Genomic DNA, 27,578 nt, shown 5'->3' with positions numbered 1-27,578 from the left:
AGTGCCAGAGCAGCAACCATTCAATATTTTAAAGCATTAAATCGGTGGGGAATTGAAGATTCCCCAGTCAATTGAAAAATATGTACTAAGCGAAAAAAAGTTTAAAAATATCAACGCCACGTATGCTGCTTTTGGCTTTTTGGCTCGGATTTTGGGTACGCACGACTGCCCCTCAACTCAACAAATAAAAATCTCAGCGTGCTTTTATTGTTGCCACGCGAGGGAAGCGGCGAGGGATCAGCATGTAAGTGAAATGTTCAACAAGCAGGCCCGCAATTAACTAGATCAAGTATGTATTATATATGCATCGATTTAGCCTCTTAAAAATAGCCTCTTAAAGTGTTCCATTTTCCGTGCCTTAAGAGTGTAGCATCGCATATTTCAATAAGCCATTTAAATTGAATTAAGAAAAGGGAATACAATTAGGTATAATTTTATCTCGTTGCCTGCGGATCGGTTTTGTTGTTCTCTTTCAAATTTTGGGGGCTATAATAGGAGCACTAACAACATTGCCGCATCGACAGATCCAACTACGTGTGCTTGGTCTAATTTTAGACCGGCAAAATAATCTTCTGGCCCATAGAAAACACCCGACGAAACGCCGATCCTACACTATACCCCCCAATCCCACACGCCCCCAAACTCTTCACTCTCTCTGACGTTTTTCTGTTGTTTCAAAAAATATTTTCCCGCACATATCTCATTGTGCATGATGAAAACTAATTTCTGGTTGGCGCGGCATACTTCTGTTTTATAGTCAAAAACAAAAATAATTGAAACAATTGTACAAAGAAGAAACTTGAAAATAATATTACAGTTTAACCTTCGCAAGGAAACACAAAAATTAAGAGCGAAATAAAAATTATATCGATTTAGATTGCTTTTATTCTAAAAAGGCATTTAAAGAATTTTAGAGCATTTAATTGTTTTTGTTTTCTTTTTATTGTTTATAAAACCGAGAGAAAATCACAGACAAACTCATGAAAATAGCGTGCAAGAATAAACAAATCATTAAATGGTGATCACCAAATGTATATACACATATAAATTTATAAGAAAATCTATAAAGCAAAGTTGCCAGTACAAATTAGTTAGCTGACATTTTTTAAAATCAAATGACAATTTGCGAACATTTATTTCCATACTTCTAAGAAGCCAACAAATCACCAAGCCCCTTCAGGCCGGAAATATATCATTAGCAAAATTGTATAGCTCATCGAAGAACACGCCCATGGAAAAACCGAATTTATATTATAAGTTATGATATATGGCCGGGCGTCAGAAAGTATTCGGGGATGACTCAGCCAACCCGCTGCGTAAGTGAGGTTCACTCAAGAAAAGAAAAGCATTGCGGGGAAAATGGGTACTTTCAATATTTGACATTCGCTCTTCTGGTATATTTCTCAAGATTTCGATGGTCTCTCCCCAACTGTCAAACATTTTCTTCTGCGCCTGCGTTCAACAACATCAGCTGTTTGACAACAAATGTGAGTTCGAGCGGGATAGAGATACCCAGTATTGTAAACTCTCCCGATCTATTCATAAAAGTTGTTTTAGCTTCCGATAAAAATATCTACAGCAAAACTGAAACAAAAACAAAATGTATAAATGTTTGGTTCCCGCTTTCATACGTCGGCACATTTATGATTTCGATTTCGATTTGTTTGTAAACACAGAGGTTCGAATTTTAGGCTCAAACAATAACTCTGGGATTCCCCTCTTTATAGACGATTTATTAAATATTTTTTTTTTATAACAAACAAACAAACTATTCGTTAGGTTCTAATTTTATATAATATCATAAAAACCATTCATTAGTTTTCTTATTTTATTGTATAAAACCTAGTAATTCTGATATTAAAATGGACTATCGTCCAATTCTCAATTCGTCTAAATTTGGCAGTTCGAGTCCGAAGAAGTTTAAACAATTAAGTAGTTGTTTTTTTAATACTTCACTTGTTTGCGTGTTTAGATATAATAGAAAATTGCGTGAAAATGTTCTTTCAGGTTGCAAGTTTTTCTAGGAACAGCAAATAAGTAAATCCTGATTGTAAATTATAAACCTCAACCTATAAACCTATACAAGTCAAACTAAATGTTTGGTCAACATCTGGTTTCTCGAAAATTGGTTCTACTTATGCGAATTTCTAATTTTGAAAACAATTTTTCTTCGAGTAAGTATTTTTAATTTGAAACTTTCTCTGCTTCTTTGGAATTACTAGTTTTGTACACCAACACCAAGCTTCCCGATTTCACAACCTTTCACCAGTCGACAAGCAAGCTCCACATCCTAAGCTTTTCTTGGGGCTATCATCAAATTTGCACGGCTGGCGCTGCGAAAAGCTGAATTTTCATGCACAGTGTGCTTTTGTGGCTGATTCCTTAAACTCGTTCGCGTTGCTGATGGTCGCGTGTGAAAAATACAATAAAATACAACACTGAAAAGCCAGGAAAATCAAACAAATTTAGGCCATAACACGGAAATTGTAAAGTGCAGTGTTCATATTCACAAAGGGTAGATGTGAAACAGTTAAGAGGGGCATAGAAAGAAGCTGCTTTCACTTTCTTCGCAGTGGGTCCTTAGAAATTTTTCACACACTCCCATGTGTTGGTGCGGTGGCGCGTTGGTGTGTGTGTGCTATTACATATGCGTGGGTAGGTCAATCGGTCAGCTTGAACCTCTTGACGGCTAGGAACCCCAGCCAAAACATGAAATACTTAGTGTAATTAATAAGCCAGCCAGGCACAAATGTATCCATACATCATTTCCCAGGCGGGCCATCAAAAGACCATGAGCAAATTAGTTTTTACTGCCAAAAGCGCGCTCTTGACCCCATTTCTTGTCCACAGAGCTCTGCCACATCTCCCGGGAAATAACCAGCTCAATTTCAGCCGCTTTCATATTTGTTTCTAATTTTTTCGGGAAATTAACCTATGAATTCTCCCCATGCAAACCTATTTTTGCAACTAAAGATAGCCCAAAAAGGTATTTTAAGGCTTTCATATTTTGGTAATTTAATGAAAGTTGAATTTTGTTTGCTGCAAAGGCCGAAAGCTCGGCTGCAGAAGGAGCTTGCCAGCGAGAGAGGTTGCGAGAGAAAGTCGCTTTCTCTCAGTCAAAGTTGATTGCCCATTTGACAGTTGGGTCACAAAAAAGTCGTTGCGACAACAAAGGAAAATGTAAACATTGCGCGTGTTTTTGTTTTGGTGCTCTCTCCCTCTCACACCCACCACCCACTCAGCCACGTAAGTGGGTTATGTATATATAGGTTGTTTTGGGCCAGGAAACGCCGATAAGCTATCACCTATCACCGCCGATGAAAATTCGTTGTCTGTTCACTCAAATGGAATTAAGTAAAATCCAATAAAGTGCTTTGATAGCAGGAGTTAACCGAAAATGTGCTCTGAAAACTAATTGAACCCTCATGGAAATTTCTAGAGATTTCCAAGAGGTTCTATAAATATCCCGAAAGGTTTTTCCCTGCTTTTCAGTCTTGAATAAGTCTGTCTTTCTCGTAGGTCTACAATCTTTAAACGACTCTTAACTGCAGACTAGCAAACAAATGCCAAATTTTTACAAACCGTCGCTACTTAATCGTCCAAACTATAGACCATAAAAAAAAACAAAACTATTTGTCACCACCGTCGAATTTCTACAACTAAAAAACCCATTTTCTAAACAAAACCAAAAGCTTTCACCGCATTTAAGTGAGTCTGAATACAAAGTGAGCATGTCTGTGCGGCGACTGAGACCAAACACACCTGTTGCTGCGATGTTTTGACCGCATTCCGCTATTTGGCTTTTGGCAAGCACCATTCCCCAAGGATCTAAGCCGCATTTTAAACAAAAGGCAAATCAATATTGTGCGTCCGAATGAAACTTCAAATATGAATACAGGTACAAGGACTTTTAATCAGTATGATAAGTATTTATAGGGGTTATGAGTGGGTCAATCGATTGAGTTCTATGATGGGTGTAACTGAATTTTGTTATTATTATTTTACATATAAAGTAAAAAAAAATATTATTATTGGTCCTTATTGTTTATAGAATTAAATAAAAAAAAAATATTATTATTGGTCCTTATTGTTTATAGAATTAATTTTTAAGGAATTGAATAAAATTAATAAATCATAAACAACGTTTAGGATTTTTTTTTTAATGTTTTACTTTTTTCACTTCCAAGAAGAATATTATTTAACATACTTGCTTTGGGATATACCAAAATGATTGTTATTCTAAATGCCTATTTCTCTTTTTTTTTTTGTAACGGAAGCAGCTCCTATTTCAAAATTCAAATATTAATTACTTATCAGACTAGGTAATTAGTATTCTTCTTATAAGTTCTGAGAGTAACCAGTATTAGTATATTATTATTTGAATGGACTTCTCTTTCGAAATTTAGGAGACCTTCAGCGGGCGGAATAGCTTAACTTATTATGCCAATCAATATCCCCCAAACACTCCACATTTTACTAACTTTAATAACTTTGTGTACCACCACCCCCGTGCCGCCCATTAACCCCCCCACTGATAACACCCCAAGGAGACCGTAAGGAACAAGCCTCGTTAACACCGCAACAGCAACAATCGCCGCAGCAGCCAGAGCCACAGCCACCAATTACCCGACACGATGCCTTGGATAGTTCTAGTGCTAACAATAGACTAAATCATAAACAGAATAACGATAAGGATAGGGATACAACTAGCGATAAGAGCTGGGAGGCGGCGGGCAGAGATTTATTGCCGGCCAGTGTTGTCATCGTCGATGAATCATGTGCCTCCAAAAGTCAGAAGCAAGCCATAGAGTCGAGAAGTGGGACCACCACCTCCTCATCGCAGCGTCGCCGGCAATTGCAATTCCAGAGACAAAAGGAGGCCAAACTTTATGACCGCGGCGATGGGGAACGGGAACCCTCGACCTCGACCTCCGCGTCAACCTCCAGCACCGTCCCAACCACTGTGATGGGTGGCGGGGAGCTGGTGAATTGTATAGCCTACGATGACAACACCCTGGTCATCGAGAGGAAGCCCTCGCCCACCTCCCCGTCCACCTCGCGGCGCTATCTGAAGGCCGAAACGCCGACGCGTGGCAGCCGAAAGTACAATCGCAAGTCATCGTCAACGGTCAAAAGCGATTTGGAAGTGGTCGTTGGCAAGCCGGAGCAGCATCATCAGCATCGCTCCCCGACCGTAACGCTACCAGTTCCCGCCAACCCACTAACCACATCGGCATCTGCGGGCACCTCGCCCACGGGCGCGGTACTGGGATCAGGACTGGGAACCGCCTCGGGAACGGTGCTGCAACAAAGGTACATAGAACTCCAGCTGGAGCACGAAAAGAAATACATTTTCCATGCAATCCAAGAGTTTGATTACATGGAGCAAACTAGGCGCTCTAGGGCATAGTAAGTCGGAACCAGACCCCACAATTAACTACTAACTATCGTACTCGTACTCCTATCGTGACTCGATGTTGTCCCTTGTGCTCGTCGTCTTACTGTGTGTCTCGTGTGTCTGAAATCGCATGCCAAGTATTGAATGTGCCATTCGAAGCCCCCATGGATGATATAGTAACCGACTTTAAAGCTTAAAGGGATTGTTAATAGGTTTAAAAGTGAGTTTCGTGCTGAGTTGTAAAGCAATATTCGGATTTATTGATACCGCTAGACATCTACAAAAATTGAGGGTCAAGATCTCGGCCCACCCACTCATAAGTTGATTTACGATGGTTTTAAATTATCCTGCCAAGTTCGGTCATAATCGGATAAACATATGTGCCATAACAACCCAGGAAAATGAGTTTGTTTATTGACGAAATTCCATAAACTATTGCAGTTTATCTTGACTTTTCGCAACTCAACACAGAACATCTGTCAGAGCAATGATTTGCCTTCTGTTAATGATTTTTCATCCAAGAGTATGAAAGAATAGTGTCTGTTGAATGCAGCATTTACATTTTTACTTAAATTTGTTTTCCTTTTTAAGTGGAAGTGCGAGGATGGAAATCTATAATGCCCTTTGTAATAATTCTGAAATTCCAAGAAATCCTAAAAGACCCCTGAATATGTTAGGAATTTTCAACAATGGAACACTTTAAGGCTTTAGTTTTTCTATTTTAAAACTAAATTAAGGTAAACGAACTATATTTAAGATTAGTAATGTACACTATATGGCCGCACCCCACCCTGTAGAATAAATGGTTGATGGCAGGTGCAAGACGAATATTTCATTTTCATTGAATTAATATTCTTCCATGCGACAGCTGCAGTGCCCTCGATCCGCCCGAGGATCCGAACCAACCCAGCGGGACCACCAGGAGGCGACCCACCAGCACCGAGCTCGCCCTCAGCAACGTCACCAGCCAGATTGTGAACAACGCCACCTACAAGTTAGACTTCAAGCAGCGCCGGCGCAAAAGCAACAACGGAGGCAGTGGTGGAGGTGGTGAGCCAGCGAAAGCAGGATCCAGATCGGGATCTCTGACGGGACTAACCTCAGGATCGGCGATCAGTCCAGGAGCGGGACCCGGACCAGGACCCTCTACCTCCAGCGGCAAGCGCCGCAAGTCGAGTTGCACCTCCTGCGGAGGTGGTGGCATCAGTGCCCCGCCCACGAGACTTACGCCCGAGGAGGCGTGGCAGCTGCAGCCGCAGAACAGCGTGACCAGTGCGGGCAGCACAAACAGCAGCTTCAGCGGCGGATGCGACGAGGAGAGTAGTTACAGTGCCATCGGCGGCGACAGCAGCAGCAGCAACAGTTGCAACTGCGATATCACCGGTGACAATAGTACGCTACATGGTTTTGGCGTCGGCGACGTCAGCAGCTTCATCGCCGACTGTGACGAGGGCGAATTCGAGGACGGCGACGACGATCGCACCAATAAGGATCTCAGTTCGCAGACCCTGCGCACGGCTGCCATTGTAGCCGCACTTGCAGCCGGAGCCAAGGAACAGGCCCAGGAGCACTCGCTAGCCGACTGCGAGAGCTTCAGCGATCGGCGGCAGGATGCCGATGAGGGTGTCCGCATCATCCAGGACAGCGGCGGCAACAACGACTCACTCGAGGACGTCGGCGAGGTGGACGACAACGCCGACGTTGTCGTGAGGAAGAACTCGAGGAATCGCCCCTCCATCAGAAGGACATGCAGGATCACCGAGGAGGACGACGACGAGGAGGACGACGGTGACCAGGAGTTAGACGACGAGGAGCCCGAGGGCACCACCATAGACATTGATGAGCAGGAACAGCAGCAGCTGGAACAAGGGGAATCCGCTGAAGAGGACGACGAGGAGGAGGACGACGACGACGAGGACGTCGACGAGTATTTCGAGGAGGAGGAGGACGACACCCAGGCCTTTTCGCCATTCTACTCCAGTTCGGCGGAGCTAATAGACAACTTCGGTGGCGGAGCGGGCAAGTTCTTCAACATCATGGACTTCGAGCGCGGAGCCTCCGGCGGAGGTGGCTTCTCGCCAAACGGCGGACCCGGCAGCGGCGATGCCTCCCGAGCTGCGAGATACGACTCCGGCGAGGGAGATCTGGGCGGCGGCAGTAATATCATGGGTGAGTCCCCAGGCCCTAAGGATTTCTGCTTACTAACGCAACCCATTTCCCTTGCTCCAAGGCATCGATTCTATGGCCATCGCAAACATTCCGGAAACCATGAACGGCACCACAATTGGACCAAGTGGAGCTGGTGGCCAAAAGGGTGGTGCAGCCGCAGGAGCCGCTGGCCAAAAGAGACAACAGCGGCGGGGCAAGCCGCAACCAGATAGACCACAACGGGTCCTATTTTGCCTGAGCCTCAAGAATCCCTTGCGAGCCTTGTGCATTCGCATTGTGGAGTGGAAGTATCCTTTTCATATCCAAGAAAGAAAAACATGACATCGAACTAGTTCAACAGCCTAAGATCTTATATCAAGTTGAAAAATTAATTACAGTTGCCTATGTTGCTTTACAAAATGCTTTTGAACTAGTTCGTCGAGGCACAGAAATAACCCCGATTTGGCATTCCTTAGCACTCATACCATTCTAGACCATTTGAGTTCCTTATTTTGTTAACCATTTTTGCCAATTGTATTGCCTTGGCCGTGTACACGCCTTATCCGGGCAGCGATTCGAACGTAACGAATCTAACTTTGGTAAGTTCTGCCCATGTAAGGGGTTTTAAAAGAAAAAAAAATATTTAATGGCTGACTAATATATTTGAATTTCTTTCATAAATCTCTTACGTTCACCTCATCGTCTGCATCCGAATCACACATCCAAATTACTCAAAAATGCACCAACGTTACGATCCTGAAACCAACACTGAACCCAAATTCCTGATACAAAAAAACAAACAAATGCACTAAAAACAAAAATAAAACAAAACCCCACACCGAAAACAGGAAAAAGTTGAATATATATTCCTAGTAATATTCACATCGGAATGTGTTATGAAAATTTTAGCATATGGTTTTGTGTTACATAATGGTGCATATCTAAGAAATGGATGGAATTTATTAGATTTTACAATTGTAGTTATAGGGTAAGCATATAAAATATACCAGTTAAAAGCGCTTAGCGCCCAGGCCCACTGCGGCCTCGTTTTAACCATTTTCTATGTTACCTTATATCCAATTCAATCGAAATTGATCAAATCAACAAGTCAGAAAATCGTAAAACGAAAAATAATTGAAATCAAATTTTTGAAATGATGTAATGCCTAGACTGAGACACGTATGAACTTTGTATGCCGCCCATTTTTCCAGAGCGATAAGTACTGGACTATCCCAACTGACGAAGGACGGCTTCGATGTGAAGGCCCTACGTGCCTTTCGAGTGCTACGTCCACTGCGACTTGTATCGGGTGTACCAAGTAAGAGCCCCATAGCATCGACGAACAAGAGTCTATACCCAATAACGAGATCATCAGACCCGATAGAGCGAATTTCTAGCAACTACAGACCGACTCGTAGCTAAAGCACTGCACTGTTAAAACAATGGAAATGTACTATTACCAGTATTATAACAAATGTATAAAACGTTATCCTAACTTTCCACCTCGATAACAAAATGTCCGATAGATTTTTAAAATTTCCCTTACTAACACTCTTATCTAGTTTAGACATAACAATGTATCTAAAAAACAACCTGTGCAGTGTTTTCTGCTAACCTTCGACTGTAGGCACTAGAAATTCAGCCGGCATCCAAGCTAATGACCACCCAGTTACCCAATCGAATATTGGCAACTCATAATGCTATCCTACAGGTCTACAGGTTGTGCTGAATTCAATTTTAAAGGCCATGGTGCCACTGTTTCACATTGCACTCCTGGTCATATTCGTAATCATAATCTATGCGATCATTGGCCTAGAGCTCTTCTCTGGCAAATTGCACAAGGCGTGTCGCAATGAGATCACAGGTAAGCGGAGACACTCCCATCATCATCGAATCGTACAATATTTATACGTTGTGCGAATATCATTCAATTGTCTTGAATGCCACCAGATATGTCGCATTACAAAATCAGCGTCCAAAAAGGTTCTATCACTAGGAGATTAGTGCACAGGGAAATCGATGGCTGACATAATGCCGACCAGAATGCGTCAAGAGAATGCCTCGATTTCCGGCTAATCTGCTAGTCAATAAAACTGTTAGAACTATCAATTGTTTGGGACAAGTCAAATGTGTCTAAGATATGACATATTCCGGAAATGACACTCCACTACAAGAAAACCCAAAAATGGCACTCCTCCACGAACACAAGAATATCTCATACTTATATCACCTCACCCCATTCCATTCCATTTCACTACATCACTAATGCATGAATCCTAAACCAAACGAATCGGAATCTAGGTGAATACGAGGATGAAATTCGCCCCTGTGGAGTAGGCTATACATGTCCAGAGGGCTTCAAGTGCTATGGCGGCTGGGATGGACCAAACAGCGGGATTACCAACTTCGACAACTTTGGCCTGGCCATGTTGACGGTCTTCCAGTGCGTCACCCTCGAGGGGTGGACCGATGTCCTCTATAGCGTAAGTCAAGATTAGAAGCATATGGGTTTTCTTTTAATTGAACCTATTTATTGACAATTCCATATTCTTCAGATCCAAGACTCAATGGGCAGCGACTGGCAGTGGATGTACTTCATTTCCATGGTCATCCTGGGCGCCTTCTTCGTGATGAACCTGATTCTCGGTGTGTTGTCCGGTGAGTTCTCCAAGGAGCGTAACAAGGCCAAGAATCGCGGTGACTTCCAGAAGCTGAGAGAGAAGCAGCAAATCGAGGAGGATCTTCGGGGCTATCTGGATTGGATTACCCAAGCCGAGGACATCGAACCGGATGCCGTGGGTGGCCTGATATCCGATGGCAAGGGCAAGCAGCCCAACGAAACGGACTCCGCTGAGAACCTGGGCGAGGAAATGCCCGAGGTCCAGTTCACCGAATCGCGTTGGCGCAAAATGAAAAAGGACTTCGACCGGGCCAACAGACGAATGCGACGAGCCTGTCGCAAGGCGGTTAAATCCCAGGCATTCTACTGGCTCATTATTGTTCTGGTGTTTCTCAACACTGGCGTCCTGGCCACAGAGCACTATGGGCAAGAGGATTGGCTGGATAGATTCCAGGGTGAGTATTACTGTGTGTTACTCAAGTCTTTCAAGTAATTAAACACAAAAATTTCCTAAAGAATTCGCGTTCTGTCTTGATTTAATTCATATAATTGTGTTTTTAATGTGTGGCATAAAACGTAAACCAACACTTCTTTAGTAATTAATTAATATATACTTTTTGTTTTACAGAATACACCAATATGTTTTTTATCGGTCTCTTTACCTGCGAAATGTTGTTGAAGATGTACAGTCTGGGCTTTCAAGGCTACTTCGTCTCACTGTTCAATCGGTTCGATTGCTTTGTGGTGATTGGCAGTATAACAGAAACCTTGTTGACCAACACTGGAATGATGCCTCCTTTGGGTGTCTCCGTGTTGCGATGTGTGCGTCTCCTGAGAGTCTTCAAAGTAACCAAGTGCGTAGCATGTTAAAAAAAGTTTTCAGAACAAGTATAGTAATACTTTAATTTTTAGGTACTGGCGATCCCTTTCAAATCTCGTTGCTTCCCTACTGAACTCTATACAATCGATTGCTTCGCTTCTGTTACTGCTCTTCCTGTTTATTGTGATATTTGCTCTGTTGGGTATGCAAGTCTTTGGTGGCAGGTTTAATTCTACGCCCAATGAGGAAAAGTATCGGATGAATTTCGACTGCTTCTGGCAAGCTCTGCTCACAGTCTTTCAGGTAAGTGATTATGCCGATTTGTGTTCTAAAATGGTATGCAATGATAAACCTTTTTTTAGATAATGACTGGTGAAGATTGGAATGCTGTGATGTACGAGGGCATCAAAGCCTATGGCGGCGTGTCCTCTTATGGTGCCTTGGCCTGTATTTACTTTATAATTTTATTCATATGCGGTAACTATATCCTGCTGAACGTGTTCTTGGCCATTGCTGTGGATAATTTGGCCGATGCCGACTCGCTGTCCGATGTGGAAAAGGAAGAGGAGCCTGTAAGTTGGATATCTGATGGTACAAATATCTACTAAGTATTCGCTTCCATTGTTCAAGCATGATGAATCAGCCCAGAAAAGGTCCCACAGTCCCACTCCAACAATTGATGGCATGGATGATCATCTTAGCATAGATATCGACATGGAGAATCAGGAACTGGATGACGAAGAGAAAATGTAGGGAAAGCAAGAATCTAAAGTGTTTAAGTTCAAGATATTTTTGTTTAAATAAGATATATTCAATTCTGAAACCGAATGACCTTCTTTTTTCAGGGACCACGAGACCTTATCCGATGAGGAAGTCCGGGAAATGTGCGAGGAGGAAGAAGAAGGTATGTCAGGTCAAATTTTATTAACCAACCCACCGACTAAGGTCGTTGTAAGAATTATAATTAATATAAGAACTATAAATTAAGTATATTAGCTTATGCCTAGAATATCTCAAAAAACTAACACATATCAAAACCAAACCATAAATATTTCCTAAAACAATGCCGCCGACGCCTACATCAACTGCTGCTATTTTTCGGAAACCACGCACCCAAAAAAAACCTTAAAAATTAAAAACACACGAAAACACTTGCAAATATTAATCGAAAGACTCCAATTCCGAAGTATCAGCACGTGTCACTGCACGACCCAGACGACTGTCCGAAGTCAGCATGAAGAAGACTAAAAAGCCCATCCCGCGAGGCAGTGCCTTTTTCATTTTCAGTTACACGAACAGGTAATTCAATCAACCAATTCATCGATCCATCGCCGATCGACATCCTACAAAAGACACACACTCGCACACTCTTTAAATATGGTTCATGTATCTTGTGATTGGAGTTACTTACTTTATTTTACACTGGTTTTTATGCCGTTTGTTGTTCGCATGTGACAAACAATCGATTTTGATTCCCTATCGAGCTGTATCTAATGCGTATTGCGAATGTACATAACTTGTATCCTTTTTGGTTTAAAGAAAACAAGAAAACCACCAACACGACACCAATAATATTTTTGATTTATTTATTTTTCGTTTGGTTTTTTGCATTTTGCCGTTAAGGTTGGCCAATTTTAAGTATATTCTTTTTATATATTTATTTTTAATGAAGATATAGTATTAAATGAAACATTTTCAATAAGAACCTAAGTGTATTTTTAAGATATCTGTAGTCTTATTGTATAAATGATTTTTGGACAAATTCTTATAAATGTGTTTATTATTTTTTCCAAATTGGCAACTTACATATATATACGTAATATATGAATAAATTTGTATTGCATATAGTGGATGAAGAAGGCATGATTACAGCACGACCCCGACGTATGTCCGAGGTTAATACGGCAACGAAAATTCTACCCATACCGCCGGGCACATCATTTTTTCTTTTCTCGCAAACGAACAGGTTTTTATGTTTGAGTTTTATTTTCCCCCGAGTATCGAAAGTCTCAGAAAATACTATATATATTTTGCATATGTGTGTGCAATTCGTGTGTGTGTATGCGTAAATTGTGTTTTTTACAAACACAATTTCAATAATCCTGTATTTGTCCTTTCGTTTAACCTTATATTGTATCTTGTCAAAAGTCCTCGAAGTCCCGAATTAATTTTTTAGTTCGATTAGATCATAGAAATTGATTTTGGTAGACCAAATTTGTATAGATTCTTAGCTGCTTTTTATATCATGATTTTGTTTTTTAACTTGTTTTGTGAAAACTCTAATTGCATGATATAAATATTTCTTTGTGACTTAATTTTTGTGATGAGGAATATTTCTGTAACTGGTTTGTTAAAGGTGATCTTAACTATATTTCAACAGATTCCGCGTCTTCTGCCATTGGCTTTGCAACCACGGCAATTTCGGCAACATCATCTTGTGTTGCATTATGTTTTCGTCGGCCATGTTGGCAGCAGAGAATCCTCTGAGAGCCAACGATGAACTGAATAAAGTAAGTAGCTCCTGTTCCAAGCCGATAAAACATCGTCAAATGATTTTAGAAACTTGTAAGTGACGATTGAAGCTTCAGAACAGCTTTTTCCTTATACTAGAACCACTTTTCATTCGATGTCCTTCACCACTGTTCATTTGTTTTTGCAGGTGCTCAATAAATTTGATTATTTTTTCACGGCAGTTTTCACAATAGAACTGATTCTGAAATTGATTTCATACGGCTTCGTATTACACGACGGAGCCTTTTGCAGGTCCGCATTTAATCTGTTAGATTTACTTGTGGTCTGCGTGTCATTGATATCTCTAGTGTCCAGGTAAACGATAATCTAAATAACTACTCTAACCCAGTAGTTGTGATACTAATTACTTCTGGAACATAAACTATAACGTCGATTTCAACTGCAGTTCGAATGCGATTTCAGTCGTGAAAATTCTACGTGTGCTCCGTGTTTTAAGGCCACTCAGAGCCATCAATCGTGCCAAGGGTCTCAAGGTAAGAATTCATTCAAATCCAAGTCCTGACTCGCTACTTAATTTTCTGCCACTCAAATAAATGCTTCAATTAAAAATGGTTACACTTTTTCTTTTGAGTTTAAGTTTTATTGTTTTGATTTTTATTTATCTACGAAAAGCACAAAATGTTTTCAACAATTTTCTTTCAAACTAATAAGCAACTTAAAAATGTTTAATAATGATAACCTCAAGAAGTGGTCTTGGGCCTTCAGTTAACTTTGAGTATGCCAAACGAAAAACCTTGAAATGCTGGGTGTAGGGTGCACCACAATAAAGTTATACAAAAAATATATATAAATAAATGAAGCAACACAAGGAACATTCCTTAACTATACTGTTTTTTTAATTTTGAGCTTTACTCGTAACACCTTAACGAAAATGGGAGTGGAATAGAAATGTATGGGCGTGGCTTGGGCATAGTGAAATCTATGTAATAACCCCAAATACTAAACACATGACCAGCAAACTGTTCGCGCATAAAAAGAAAGTCAGAAACCAAAAACATGCCTTTTCTATGATAAGTTTTACATATTAAATAGAGAATTACTATAACCATATATCGTCGTATCACATACAGCATGTTGTTCAGTGTGTCATAGTCGCTGTTAAGACTATCGGAAATATTGTGCTCGTCACATGCCTACTGCAGTTCATGTTTGCCGTGATAGGAGTCCAGTTGTTTAAGGTATGATTTTATTTTTAAGTTTCCACCTCGTTTGTTTCCGTTTTAATTAGGCCTAAGAGTAGGGAAAACCAAAAATAAATTAGAAATACATTGAAAAATACCCTATAGCAAAGGTGTTAATTAGTTATACTTAGTGTTTAAGGATCTGTAAAAATTTCAATATCGAATGAACCTAAAAGTAATGTACAAAAAATAGGACTTAAAAACACCGCATGAATCCTGTATAAGAATAAAAACCTTCAACGAAAAGCATAAGTCATTTAGCTACTATTTAAAAATTAAAGTTTTATTTTTCAACATCAAAGTTTAAGTTAATATTTAAGAAAGAAATTAATTTTGGTGTACAATAAACTTTTGAATACCCCTAATATGTTGTTGTTTAAACCAAATGTTTTCGTTTGAATTTGCACAATTACTAATAATGTTCAAAAGCTTTTTAATTTAATTTGGTTACAAATTTTGTTAACTAATTTCTGTGTAGCTTTATTGGTTTTACTTACATGTCAATCAATTAAAATTAACTGGTAAATAAATTTAAATCGTTCAATTGTAAATGTACATAAAACCAATTTTTTGCTGGCTAGTATTGCTTATTAATGCTCAGCATAATATATTTAAGAAGAAGTCGATATCAAAGATATATCAACAAATAGTCATTCACAGGAAATGGACCACATACCAGCTAAAAACATGCGAGTGGGGATTAATAGATAACCCTTTAAAATTACTTTTAAGGATTATTAACCGCCCTTGATCGCGGGTCCACCGATTCTAACACAACTCACACTACCTTAAACACATTATACCATATATTGTAATATCAACTCTTATATATTCCACACCCATTTTCTGCGATTGTACACGTCTAAATGCAACTATAGATATCGATGAGCAATCATGAGCACACCTAAACATGCAGTATATATACGCTATAAACCTATAGCTCACACATCAGCACATGAATTTTGGGTCTTATTTTTTAGCAACAAACCAGCAACCAACCTTGCACCCTAGCATCAAGGCCTATCCGTCCTCTAGTAAATAAACCTCCCAGGTGTATAGAACCCCAAGAATCGCGGACCATCAGTAACAACAACTCACTAAAGCATTGACGTAGAATTACAGCCTAATACATCCACAGTAAAGTCATCTCCTTGAATATAGAAAATATATTGTTTCCCAAGCCTTAAAGCTTTCTATAAAATCATCTTATGTTTAAAAGATGACTTTCACTATGGATTATAAATTAAAATGTTTTTGATTTTATTATTTTTTTTTATTTGTTTTCCTTACCTTCAGCCCTTTAAGTTTTATTTTATTATTTACATATACGTTCTGTTTTTATTATTATACTTCCAATTGTAAAAACATAACCAAAATTCTACTTCTAGAATATTAAAAATTAAACACAACAACTTCTTACAAAGGATTTTCCAATTTTTAAACGTATTTTCTTCCCTTTTTCTCTCCTCGAACGTGTTTCGGTTGTTTTCAATTGAATTTTGCCAACCCCAACAAAACAAATGTCGTATTATTAATACTGATATAATGCCAAAAACCATTTGATTTCATCATATAAAAATGTGGCCACCAAATACAAAAAATAACCCCATTAATTGATGCTGACGAACCACACAAACTTTAATCGAAAATCAAAAATACACATTTTAATTGTCATTAATTTGCAATAAATTCGAACTACCAACCAATTGGCCTACACTGATAAAAACATTTAACTTCTGCAGTATGTGGTCAAGTGCGTTGTAGTCGCAATCAAAACCATTGGTAATATCATGTTGGTGACATATTTGTTACAATTCATGTTCGCTGTTATTGGAGTACAACTCTTTAAGGTAATTTCTTTTGAATTATATATGAAAAGTCATTGGTGAAGGGTATCTTCAGACGGCTTTAAGTGTGCGCTTCTATTTTTCGAAAGGAAGAAATATAAATAAATTTTAAATCGCGGCTTAATCTGTGTGTGCTTTCATTTTTGTAGTTTCCTTTCATCTTGGTATTTGTGTGTAGGGTAATTTTTAAAGGTAACTATTATCGATGTTATATCTTTGAATTTGACTAAGCATAAGTCTCTTTCCAAAGTAAAGGCTATTCGCTTTGCTATAGCTTGGTAAATCGAATAACGAATACTCCCAAGTTTTACCATCCAGCTCAGTTCCGTTTTTCCAGCTTTTAAGAACTAACCTCAAAGGCAAAGTTAGCTCGCTCCCTCGCTAACCCAATGTAATATATTTCTATATTTTTTCCATGTACGTAACTCTGTGTTTTTACACCCAGTAACCCTTGTTGGTGTCCAGTCTGTAAATAATGTTCTGTCCAAAAAAAAAGAAACTAAAACCGTTGTCGTCCACCCAACAATTTCGAGCAGAGTATGTGTAAATGTGTTTGCATATGAAACACCCTGTAAATGTGTGCATACATTTAAGAAAATATGTAGTACTAGTCTATCGTATTCTGCTCACAGCTATTTTTGAACTAGGTATTAGTAAATAGTCCGTATAGTAAAGCAGTTATAATGTTTGTGATCCCCGGGACAGCAAACTCGATCGAAGATTACTTAGCTTTGAGATTGCTACCCTTAACAAATCATCCCTACCACTTCATATGCTAATGTATTGTTATCTTTTCATTCCCTGACGTCCCTTAAAAAATGTTTAACCCATCATATGAATAGGGGAAATTCTTCAAGTGCTCTGATGGTTCCAAAATGAAGGAAGAGGATTGCTTGTAAGTGGTGTTCTAGTAAGAAAATGGGCTAGCTTTAATCGAAATGTTTTTCAGCGGCACTTATCTGGTCTATGAGGAGGGTGATGTTCACAAGCCGCGACTCAGGGAACGGGAATGGAAGAACAATCGATTCCACTTCGACGATGTGGCCAAGGGCATGTTGACCCTCTTCACGGTATCCACCTTTGAGGGTTGGCCAGGGTGAGTGTGAATCAAGATATTTTTCCAATAACTCTCCTAAATATTTTATAAATTTAAAACCTTTAGATTGCTGTACGTTTCAATCGATTCGAATGAGGAAAATGGCGGTCCAATACACAACTTCCGTCCGATCGTAGCTGCCTACTATATAATCTACATTATTATTATTGCCTTCTTCATGGTGAACATATTCGTCGGTTTCGTTATTGTGACCTTCCAAAACGAGGGTGAACAGGAATACAAAAATTGTGATCTGGATAAGAACCAGCGTAATTGCATAGAGTTCGCTTTGAAAGCGAAGCCTGTCAGGCGCTATATACCGAAGCATGGTATACAATACAAGGTCTGGTGGTTCGTCACATCGTCGTCCTTTGAGTACACCATATTCATACTGATCATGATAAATACTGTAACGCTGGCCATGAAGTTCTATAATCAGCCCATGTGGTACACGGAACTTTTGGATGCCTTGAACATGATATTTACGGCGGTCTTTGCCCTGGAGTTTGTTTTCAAACTAGCCGCGTTTCGATTTAAGGTAGAAATACCCACTTACCTGATTTGAAAACCAATAGTAACTTATGTATCTATTACTTTTCAGAACTACTTTGGTGATGCCTGGAACGTTTTCGATTTTATCATTGTTTTGGGCAGTTTCATAGACATTGTCTACTCTGAAATTAAGGTGCTTATATCTGATATATAGATTTATTTTGAATTGATTAATTTCAAATACTTGCAGAGCAAGGATACTTCTCAGAAACCCGAATGCGACATTGCGGAAAACTGTAAAACTGCAAAGAAATCTGTGAGTTTATATATAATTTTCTTTCTATATAAAGTTGTGAAACCCATTTTCTTGCAGGCTGGTTCAAATCTAATTTCAATTAATTTCTTCCGGCTGTTTCGAGTCATGCGACTTGTGAAGCTTCTGAGCAAAGGCGAAGGCATTCGAACCTTACTTTGGACCTTTATCAAATCTTTTCAGGCTCTGCCCTATGTAGCCCTACTAATTGTACTTCTATTCTTCATCTACGCAGTGGTGGGGATGCAAGTAAGTGCTTTTTGTAAAAAATTTGCTTGGGCACTTCAGAGTTAATGTGGTGTTTTTTATTTTCCAGGTTTTTGGCAAAATAGCTCTGGATGGTGGTAACTCCATAACGAAAAATAACAACTTCCAGACTTTCCAGCAGGCTGTTCTCGTTCTATTCCGATCGGCGACCGGAGAAGCTTGGCAGGAGATTATGATGTCCTGCTCGGCCCAACCGGATGTAAGGTGCGATATGAAATCGGATACGCCTGGCGAGCCGTGCGGCTCCTCAATAGCCTATCCCTACTTCATTTCCTTCTACGTTCTCTGCTCGTTTTTGGTAAGAGCCATTACAATGAATGCCATTTTTTACTTTAATAATGTAACAATATATTTTAAGATCATTAATCTTTTTGTGGCCGTCATCATGGACAACTTTGACTATTTGACGCGCGATTGGTCCATTTTGGGACCACATCACCTGGACGAGTTTATTCGTCTTTGGAGCGAATACGACCCGGATGCCAAGGGACGCATCAAGCACTTGGATGTGGTCACACTGCTTAGGAAGATCTCTCCGCCACTCGGCTTCGGCAAGCTGTGTCCCCACCGAATGGCCTGCAAGCGACTGGTCTCCATGAACATGCCCCTCAACTCCGATGGAACTGTTCTGTTCAATGCCACACTTTTTGCCGTGGTCCGCACATCGCTGAGCATTAAGACCGATGGCAACATCGATGATGCCAACTCCGAGCTGCGGGCTACGATCAAACAGATCTGGAAGCGAACCAATCCAAAGCTCCTCGATCAGGTGGTGCCGCCGCCGGGCAACGATGACGAGGTGACCGTTGGCAAGTTCTATGCCACATATCTGATTCAGGACTACTTCCGGCGGTTCAAGAAGCGCAAGGAGCAGGAGGGCAAGGAGGGCCATCCGGACAGCAATACGGTCACTCTGCAGGCCGGTCTGCGCACCCTGCACGAGGTGTCCCCGGCTCTCAAGAGGGCCATCTCCGGTAATCTCGATGAGCTGGACCAGGAGCCGGAGCCGATGCATCGAGTAAGTGTCCACGAAAGGGCTTAAATAAACTAGCTCTTGAAAATGAAAAAAATATTTCATCACAAATAGAACCTCCTTTTGGGACCCTTCAAAATTACCAATATCTTGAGTAGGTTACACCCGGTAAACAATTAGAAAATGTTCGAATCCCATTTTTGCGCACAAAGATATATAAAATTAAAATTGAAGATTAAAAAATAATTAAATAAAAGATTTGTGTCGAATTTAGATGACCCTTTTTAAATTTAATCTTGAAAACTTTAATCCGAAATTTGATGAAAATGATTGGCAAAATACTCGACAGGGAAAAAACAAACAGACCTAAATTTAAAAGTGACTGCCAATTCATAAAATATAGTTATTAATTTGAAAAAAATTCTCATTTATCCCGTAGCGCCACCACACGCTTTTCGGCAGTGTGTGGTCATCGATCCGGCGGCACGGGAACGGAACCTTCCGGCGGAGCGCCAAGGCGACGGCCTCGCAGAGCAACGGAGCTCTGGCGATCGGCGGATCCGCTTCGGCGGCAATGGGTGGTAGTACTATGGTCCTGGGGAGCGGGGATCCTGCTGGGGACTATCTGTACGACACCCTGAACCGCAGTGTAGCCGACGGGGTGAACAATATCACGCGGAACATAATGCAGGCCCGGCTGGCGGCGGCCGGAAAGCTGCAGGATGAACTGCAGGCCACCGGAAGTGGCGGGGAGCTAAGGACGTTCGGCGAGAGCATCTCCATGCGACCGCTGGCCAAAAACGGAGGCGGTGCGGCCACTGTGGCCGGAACCCTGCCGCCCGAGGCCAATGCCATTAACTATGAGTGAGTATGCGGGGGCAGACAGTTCTGCAGGTGGAGCTGACAGTAGGACGTTTTTAAAGTTCTCACCTAGATAAAAGTAAAAGAAAAACGAAAAAAAAAAGATATCTAAACACACGAAGCTCCATTACCATACTACCTGTTACTATGGCTTGCTGTTTAGTGAGTTGATCCATATTTCTTACTGCCAGCAATTATCGTTTTCTGTTTTGTGGCATTTTGTTTGGTCACCTAGTGAAGAGCGCCCTAAAGTTTGTAATGGACAAAAGGAGCCGAGCCAAGCTCAGCAACTGACTTGGCACCACCATACCAAAACAAATACGAGTTTTAAATTAGTTGACTTAGCAAAAACCTAGTTGCAATCACAAAATACCTTTAATTGCATACTTGTTGCCACCATAAACTAGTGGATATTAAACCAACCGATACGAAAAGAAGAACATACTTATTGAGAAAAAAAGAAAATCATAAACCAAACTTTTACTCAATCCCCGAACATTAATTTCAGCAACCGCAATCGTGGTATTTTATTGCATCCATATAACAATGGTAAGCCTAAAATGCTGCAAATTGCAATAATAAAATTTAAACAAATAAACCAACATAACAAAACCAAGTACAGCAGTAATTGCAACAGCAAGAACATAATGCACTACAATTTATTAACATTATTTAATGTGTTTTATATTTTATTCCTTTTTAACCGGACAAAATTCTAAAAAAAATAATTCCGATCAAATTGGTTCGTTTGTTGTTTTCACACACACAAAATTCGACCCTAACAAAAACGCAACAAAATTTCATTACAACACCAATCTAATTGTTTACCAAATGATTTGTGTTTTTGTTTTATCTCCGATTATGTAGCTGCTGCATTTCTATTAATCATATTGCAAACAAAATTATGTACAGATTCTCGCCCACTGCGTTTGAAGATTTGTTTTATTGCCTGCGGCATGTAAAAATGTTGAAAACGACTTTTCAAGTCAAATTGCAAAATCGTTAACTAATCAAATGAGGCGGCCAAATGTTTTTTGTTCCCATTGTGTTTTCCTGGCTGTTCATTAATCGGGCCAAAATTATTATAACGGAATCGAATTAAAATTGTAATTATGTTTCACAACATTGTAGTACACATCCATTAGATCTTATTTCCGAACTTAACATAAAATAGACTAGTTATCGTAGAACAAACTCGTAGTTTAGTTATATTTGAGTGCAGCTTATTATACAGCTAAAAATTAGAAACGCTTTCGCTGCATTATAGTTAAAATCAAGCCAAACACACAAAAACATATTTTAATCCATAAAGCATATATTTGAGAATATTTTAATTTCAGAACAGCATACATACAGGTAAAGGTTATAGTTTTATGATAAGAGTGGAAAAAAAATAAAATAAATTCCTCAAAACCAAAGAAAGTCGATATGCGACGTTTTGAAACTGAATAGGGTATATTCATATAATTTATTTTAAAATATTATTTACACGTTTTTTTAGAATTAGTTTCATTGTTTGTACTACGAAGCGGAAAGTCGATAAATTCGGTATAACAATTGGCTGATCTATCTAAGAACTATCGATACTACCTTCTTCTCCAAAACTTCTTCCCTATAACTATTGTGCTAACCACACTATAACCTGACATAAAACCCTTCAAAAATATATATTTCCCATATAAACTAAATAATACGATTAACCATCAGCATCTGTGGCTCCTTTTGTTAATTACAAACTAATCAACGGATGTAACCAACCCATCAATAATCATCAATTTTGAGGAAGAACTAATTCGTCAAAATATAAAGATTATTTAAAAAATCAGTCAATAGCGTCTGTTAAAGTAATTTGTTTTTCTAACTCTTTCTTACAAAAATCTTTATTATAGCTTAAGTGATTCGAGTTTAAAAACCACCGAGTGCTGAGTCTCGAACCCTGACAAAATTCTTGAGTGTCCAAAGAGTCTCCAAAGAGTTCGAATCAAGACTGGTTTACCTTTCCATACGGGGACTCTTCCCAAATGTTAACTTAATTTTTTTATTATTTGGTTGTTAAGTTTAAAATGCAAAGAAAAATGAACCAATTGAAACATTCCGTTGTCGGTAAAGAATATGCTAATTCGAGTATCTGATATGAGAGTTCCCTGATAACAATGTGGATTTAATGACATAACACCTACAACCAGAACAACAAACTACAACAAGTACCAGAAACAACTTTAACAACAACAATCGTTTAACACGCAACAACAGCAACAAGAGAGAACGAACGTAATTAAAAGCAAACCCAAAGCAAAACCGATATCGATGTCTATCTATTCTATATATATAAAAATTCTTATATATATACTTATAAGAGCCGTGATGTTGTGCCCATCCACTCATGAAGCCTTGGCCTTGGCTTTACTGAGCCGTATCCCTTACCAAAGTGTGTGCCTTGCGACCATATAAACCACATCTTATACATATGATACTAACCAAAACCAAATACTCAATTGTTATACCCAAGCTGAGAATCTGAACGTTGTCTTCGTTGTTGTGGTTACAAATATACGTATATTTTATCCTATGCTATGCCAAAAAATCAGCCAGAAAATGTATTCCAAATTCACTATTGTCTTTCAGTGTTGTACTATCGTCGCTTCCTCTTTTCTTTTGTGTGGGATTTATTGTCACATGGATTGGGGCCTTCGGGTTTTCACATCCACTTCACAAACATTACACATTCAAAACACTGTGAATACAAACACATCTCCGAAAAAACACCTACTTTAGATGCTTAGATGCAACGCCTGCATTGTTCATAGAACGCCTAGCATTAAAATCCGTATAAGTGTTGCCTAGCATTCCTGCTTGCTACATTTAGAAAAACTTATCATTTCATTTGTGCTTATGATACTAACATTTATTTTAACGGTTACGACCCAGGTTGTAACAATGTTTGAAAATCGTGTTTGAGAAGCTTGTAATATCGAATGCTTATCTAACAATTAACTGTAATCATATATTATGAATCAAAGCTATAAACTTGATGATCCATCAGAAGCAGAAAAAAAAGTATCTTAAAATTAAAAATTATTAGTTTGTAAATAAACAGTTCTTTTTAATTTTATATTTATTTCTGGAAAAATAATGTCCACTCCTAATCTAAAGCTTTTATTTATGTTTTGTAAATAAGACTGGTACTTAACAACCAGTGTAAAATAGTTTGAATACTTAAATCTTTTTAGATGAAGGGAGATAAAAGAGTAGAGTAATTTGTATAAAATGTAGGAAAATAAGCTTCTGGATCACCAAGTTCTAATAAAACGTGTATAAAAAATATGCGTATGTCAAAATTATATTAAATTTTTAATAAAAATCTTTAAAACATTCTTATTTTATGCAAACATAGTCTACGCACCCAATGGTGCTATTCCTGGCCACGAACGCATGATCCAATCGACACCAGCTAGTCCCTACGATCAGCGTCGTTTACCAACTTCATCTGATATGAACGGCCTAGCCGAGTCATTGATTGGAGGGGTAAGTACCTAACTAAAACGTAAAAAATATATAAACTAAACTAAACTAAAAATCCTAATTTTATTTTCTGAAGAATTCCCGTTTGAAAACGTATTTGAACAATAGGGTAGCACAGGCGGGGTATCTTTAATATTTAATGCGATATAAATTCTTAAATTTCAGGTACTCGCCGCTGAGGGATTGGGTAAATACTGTGACTCCGAATTTGTGGGGACTGCTGCGCGGGAGATGCGCGAGGCGCTGGACATGACGCCCGAGGAAATGAACCTGGCCGCCCACCAGATCCTCTCGAACGAGCACTCGCTGAGCCTGATTGGCAGCAGCAACGGCAGCATCTTCGGCGGATCCGCCAGCGGGCTTGGCGGGGGCGGGGGCGGCAGCAGCATCCGCAACGCCTTCGGCGGAAGCGGAAGTGGCCCGTCCTCGCTGTCGCCGCAGCATCAGCCATATTCGGGCACTCTGAACTCACCACCGATTCCGGATAATCGTCTGAGACGTGTTGCCACAGTCACGACCACGAACAATAACCATAAGTCCCAACTGAGCCAAAACAACTCGAGTAGCTTAAATAGTAGAGCTAATGCCAATAGCCAAATGAATCAAAGGAACCAAATGTCACCGAGTGCACAGCAAGTGCAGCAACAATCGCCCCAGAGAGGTCAGGGTAACCAGACCTTCTCCTCCTAGCACCCACATTGTAAGCTACACATACAGAATGTCTTCTTGATGGAATTTTAAGTGTGCATCTAGCGATGGGCAATTTATTTATAATTTTTAGCGAAGAAAAAAACACATTAGTCTTAGCCTTGAGAATTGTTATATTTGAATTGTTCGCAAGCGAGAACCAAACCAAAAAAAAATTGTATAACTTGTATAAAGGAAGTCACCTAATTATAAATGTATAAAAATAATAATGTTTTGCCTTTTTGAGAAATCTATCGTTGGTCTTCGTCCTCTAACGAGCCACAACCCAAAAACCAAAAAAACTAAGCTTATCAAATTAAGAAAAATGTATATTTTTGGAAAAACAAAGAGGAAACCCAACTAAACTGATAATGTTTAATATGTAATTAGAAATAAAAAGCAAAACCAAAATTAAACAAAGTGAAAAACACACCAATATAATTGATTAGATATTAATCACCAAAACTTAAAACAAATAATTATATATTAACATTGAACATTTAAACATTATTGAGCGGCAGTGTAATAACCTATTTCGATTTAGACGCATTTTATTTTTTAAGTATTTAATAAACGAACAATTAAATAATAAATGGAATTGTTTAGAATATACGCAGCAGACATACATCTATGTATAAAATTCATAAATGTAATAGCATAATTTCAAACTGAGAGACCGAAGCCCTAAAGATAAATGTAAACTGAATTTTAATTGTTATGATTGAATTTTTACAATAAAAACCAGAAAAATGTGAGCAAATTAGAGGCTTGGCTTTTTTCTTGAAGCTCTTATTTTTTTAATAATTTTTAAATCAGTGAGGAATTATTTTTATTATTAAAACGGGGAAATGTTGCTTTTTAATGCAAAAAATAACTTGCACAATACAATGATGTCATTTTCCTGCAGTTCTTAATATTTGACTTTTTTGCGGCAAAAAAAGAAATAAAATGTTCGACCAAAGTGGTTGTCATGCTAAAGAAAAAACGAGGGGAGGAGAAAACACAAGTTTAATTAAAAAAGTGCAAATTGATTTCCCTGGAATATTTTTTAATCGATTTGAATAGCTGGGTGGAGGGGACAAAGCATTTATTTCTGTGCAAATACATACAGAATTTAATATATTTGTGGATATGCAAGCAACTTGAAAGTGACCTTCCGACATTTCTTTTTTTATGCCTCTGAGCTCCGAGAGCGGCACGTGTTAATCTGCCACACAAAGGATTTAGAGTGCCTCCCCCACACGGAACAATAAAAAATAAACAAATAAAGCCAGCAGAAGCGGGAGCAAAAAGTAGCTAACATTTTGCAATCGATTTTCTGTCTGGTGCATTTTCTTAACAACACTGGCCCAGGCCCCATTTTCCCGCTTTTCCCACTTTTCCGCTCCTTTTCTTGCACTCCGATGGCTTCTGCACGTTGCAATTTGGCGCTGCTCTTCGGTTTGCCAATGCCATTGTTTGACTTGGGCTAATACGAGTATGACTGAGCCTCAGCTGCAATCGAAGGAGGGAAAACCGAGAAAAGAAAGTGGGTGGAATCCAACTGAGATTTCCCGAGACAGGACAGGACAGGGCGGCACTGGACAGGACACTGGACACGCCACGCTGTGGCCCACGTCCCACGTCCCATGGTCGGGGATAACGCAAGAAAATGTTCTTAAATTAAATATTTGCCTGGTCAAAATCGGGCACAGAGCCTCGCCGGCTTGGCTCCCAGCTCCATTGGCATTGGTGGGTTAAGAGAATATGCAACTAATCATCATGACATCCACAATGCCCCTCCATAAATATTTCACATGGTCTCTGGCGATTTCCGTGCAAATATCTGCCAAATGCATTGTCACTGTATGTGCGGAAATCTTTTATCACGTAAGTGGGGGCATGCTGAGGACCAAGACTAACTTTAAGGCGATTCAGCTCGATTTAATACTCAAGATGGCGAGGAGACAAAGGTGGATCTGCATACAGTTAGCTTAAGTGATTTATAAGTCAATTCAAGAATCTTTAAAGTGATATGCAGTTACTGCAATTTTAACATTTGGGCTCAGAAGTCTTAATTTGGTTAATAATAACATTAAATATTATTAGTAAAAAAAATAGTTAAGGGTTCATATAAAGGATTATTTTAATTGGCTTCTTATAGTTTTGAGTATCCCCTTATAAGCTTCTAAAAAACCTACATTAAAAGTAGTAGTAAAACATTATAAAAAATCTCCGAACTTCAATGCAAATAAATACCATTATTACCACAATAAGAAACGCAAGCCAAATTACTAGCTTAATAAAGACCAGTCTCAAAATAAGTTTGGCCCAAGACAAGTCATAAAGCGTAAAAGAACTTGGGGCAAAGTTGCAATGCAAATGGTGCCATAAAATGATGCAGTTTCAATTGCAGTTGCAAATGTCGCCGGAAAGTCTGCAAAACATCAGCATAATCCTAGATTCGAATGACTGACAAGGAGGAACTTAAAGCTGCCAGATGCCAGGATATTGCCAGGATATTGCAGAAGATATAAAGCCGTTTGCCCATCCGTAATTGGGCGCCAGAGTGGGAGTACATCCGTAGACCCATGGACCCCCACTTCGCATAGTTAGGCGGCCCATTACACAAACTGCACACGGCATTTAGTTTTTGCCTCAAGCCTAATTGGCCTCATTATGGTAACAAGGAATAGCGCTGCTCATTTGCGATTAACCGCACGTAGAACATAACTACAAACAAAGCGTGGGTTAAATCCAAACAAAAACAGGAAAAAAGCGCCTCAAAGGGGGAAATTGTGCTCCAAAATCAACGGTGAGTTATGTATGATATGTGGGAGTG

The 27,578-nt window shown here is 39.4% G+C and overlaps 1 protein-coding gene across 12 annotated transcripts; it reads left to right on the top strand.

Annotated features, from left to right (window-relative positions):
- Positions 1-2,378: 2,378 nt before the first annotated feature.
- Positions 2,379-25,520, top strand: LOC108032544 (voltage-dependent calcium channel type D subunit alpha-1). Of its 12 annotated transcripts, XM_017106422.3 has the most exons (34): positions 2,379-2,486; positions 3,520-3,898; positions 4,548-5,313; positions 6,267-7,567; positions 7,629-7,854; positions 8,040-8,145; positions 8,395-8,534; positions 8,758-8,864; positions 9,258-9,410; positions 9,848-10,029; positions 10,102-10,621; positions 10,795-11,020; positions 11,079-11,289; positions 11,349-11,558; positions 11,617-11,735; positions 11,832-11,890; positions 12,835-12,952; positions 13,367-13,496; positions 13,646-13,812; positions 13,904-13,991; positions 14,589-14,696; positions 16,442-16,549; positions 17,389-17,441; positions 17,496-17,642; positions 17,709-18,180; positions 18,244-18,327; positions 18,385-18,450; positions 18,508-18,696; positions 18,764-19,012; positions 19,073-19,732; positions 20,127-20,551; positions 21,057-21,097; positions 23,943-24,073; positions 24,236-25,520. In XM_017106422.3, exons 2-34 carry the CDS (start codon positions 3,889-3,891, stop codon positions 24,758-24,760), a joined length of 8,097 nt encoding a protein of 2,698 aa, XP_016961911.1. In that variant the 5' UTR covers positions 2,379-2,486; positions 3,520-3,888; the 3' UTR covers positions 24,761-25,520. The 12 variants fall into 12 exon arrangements, 10 of the variants coding, with proteins under 10 accessions (XP_016961911.1, XP_050740777.1, XP_043950494.1 ...); XM_050884820.1 differs by lacking the exon at positions 14,589-14,696; XM_044094559.2 differs by lacking the exon at positions 16,442-16,549.
- Positions 25,521-27,578: the final 2,058 nt, after the last annotated feature.

The sequence above is a fragment of the Drosophila biarmipes genome, chromosome 2L (assembly GCF_025231255.1).
Source record: "Drosophila biarmipes strain raj3 chromosome 2L, RU_DBia_V1.1, whole genome shotgun sequence".
NCBI classification, from domain to species: Eukaryota; Metazoa; Arthropoda; class Insecta; order Diptera; family Drosophilidae; genus Drosophila; species Drosophila biarmipes.
The sequence above is the reverse complement of the archived record's forward strand: the minus strand, read 5'-3'. Positions and strand labels throughout refer to the sequence as shown.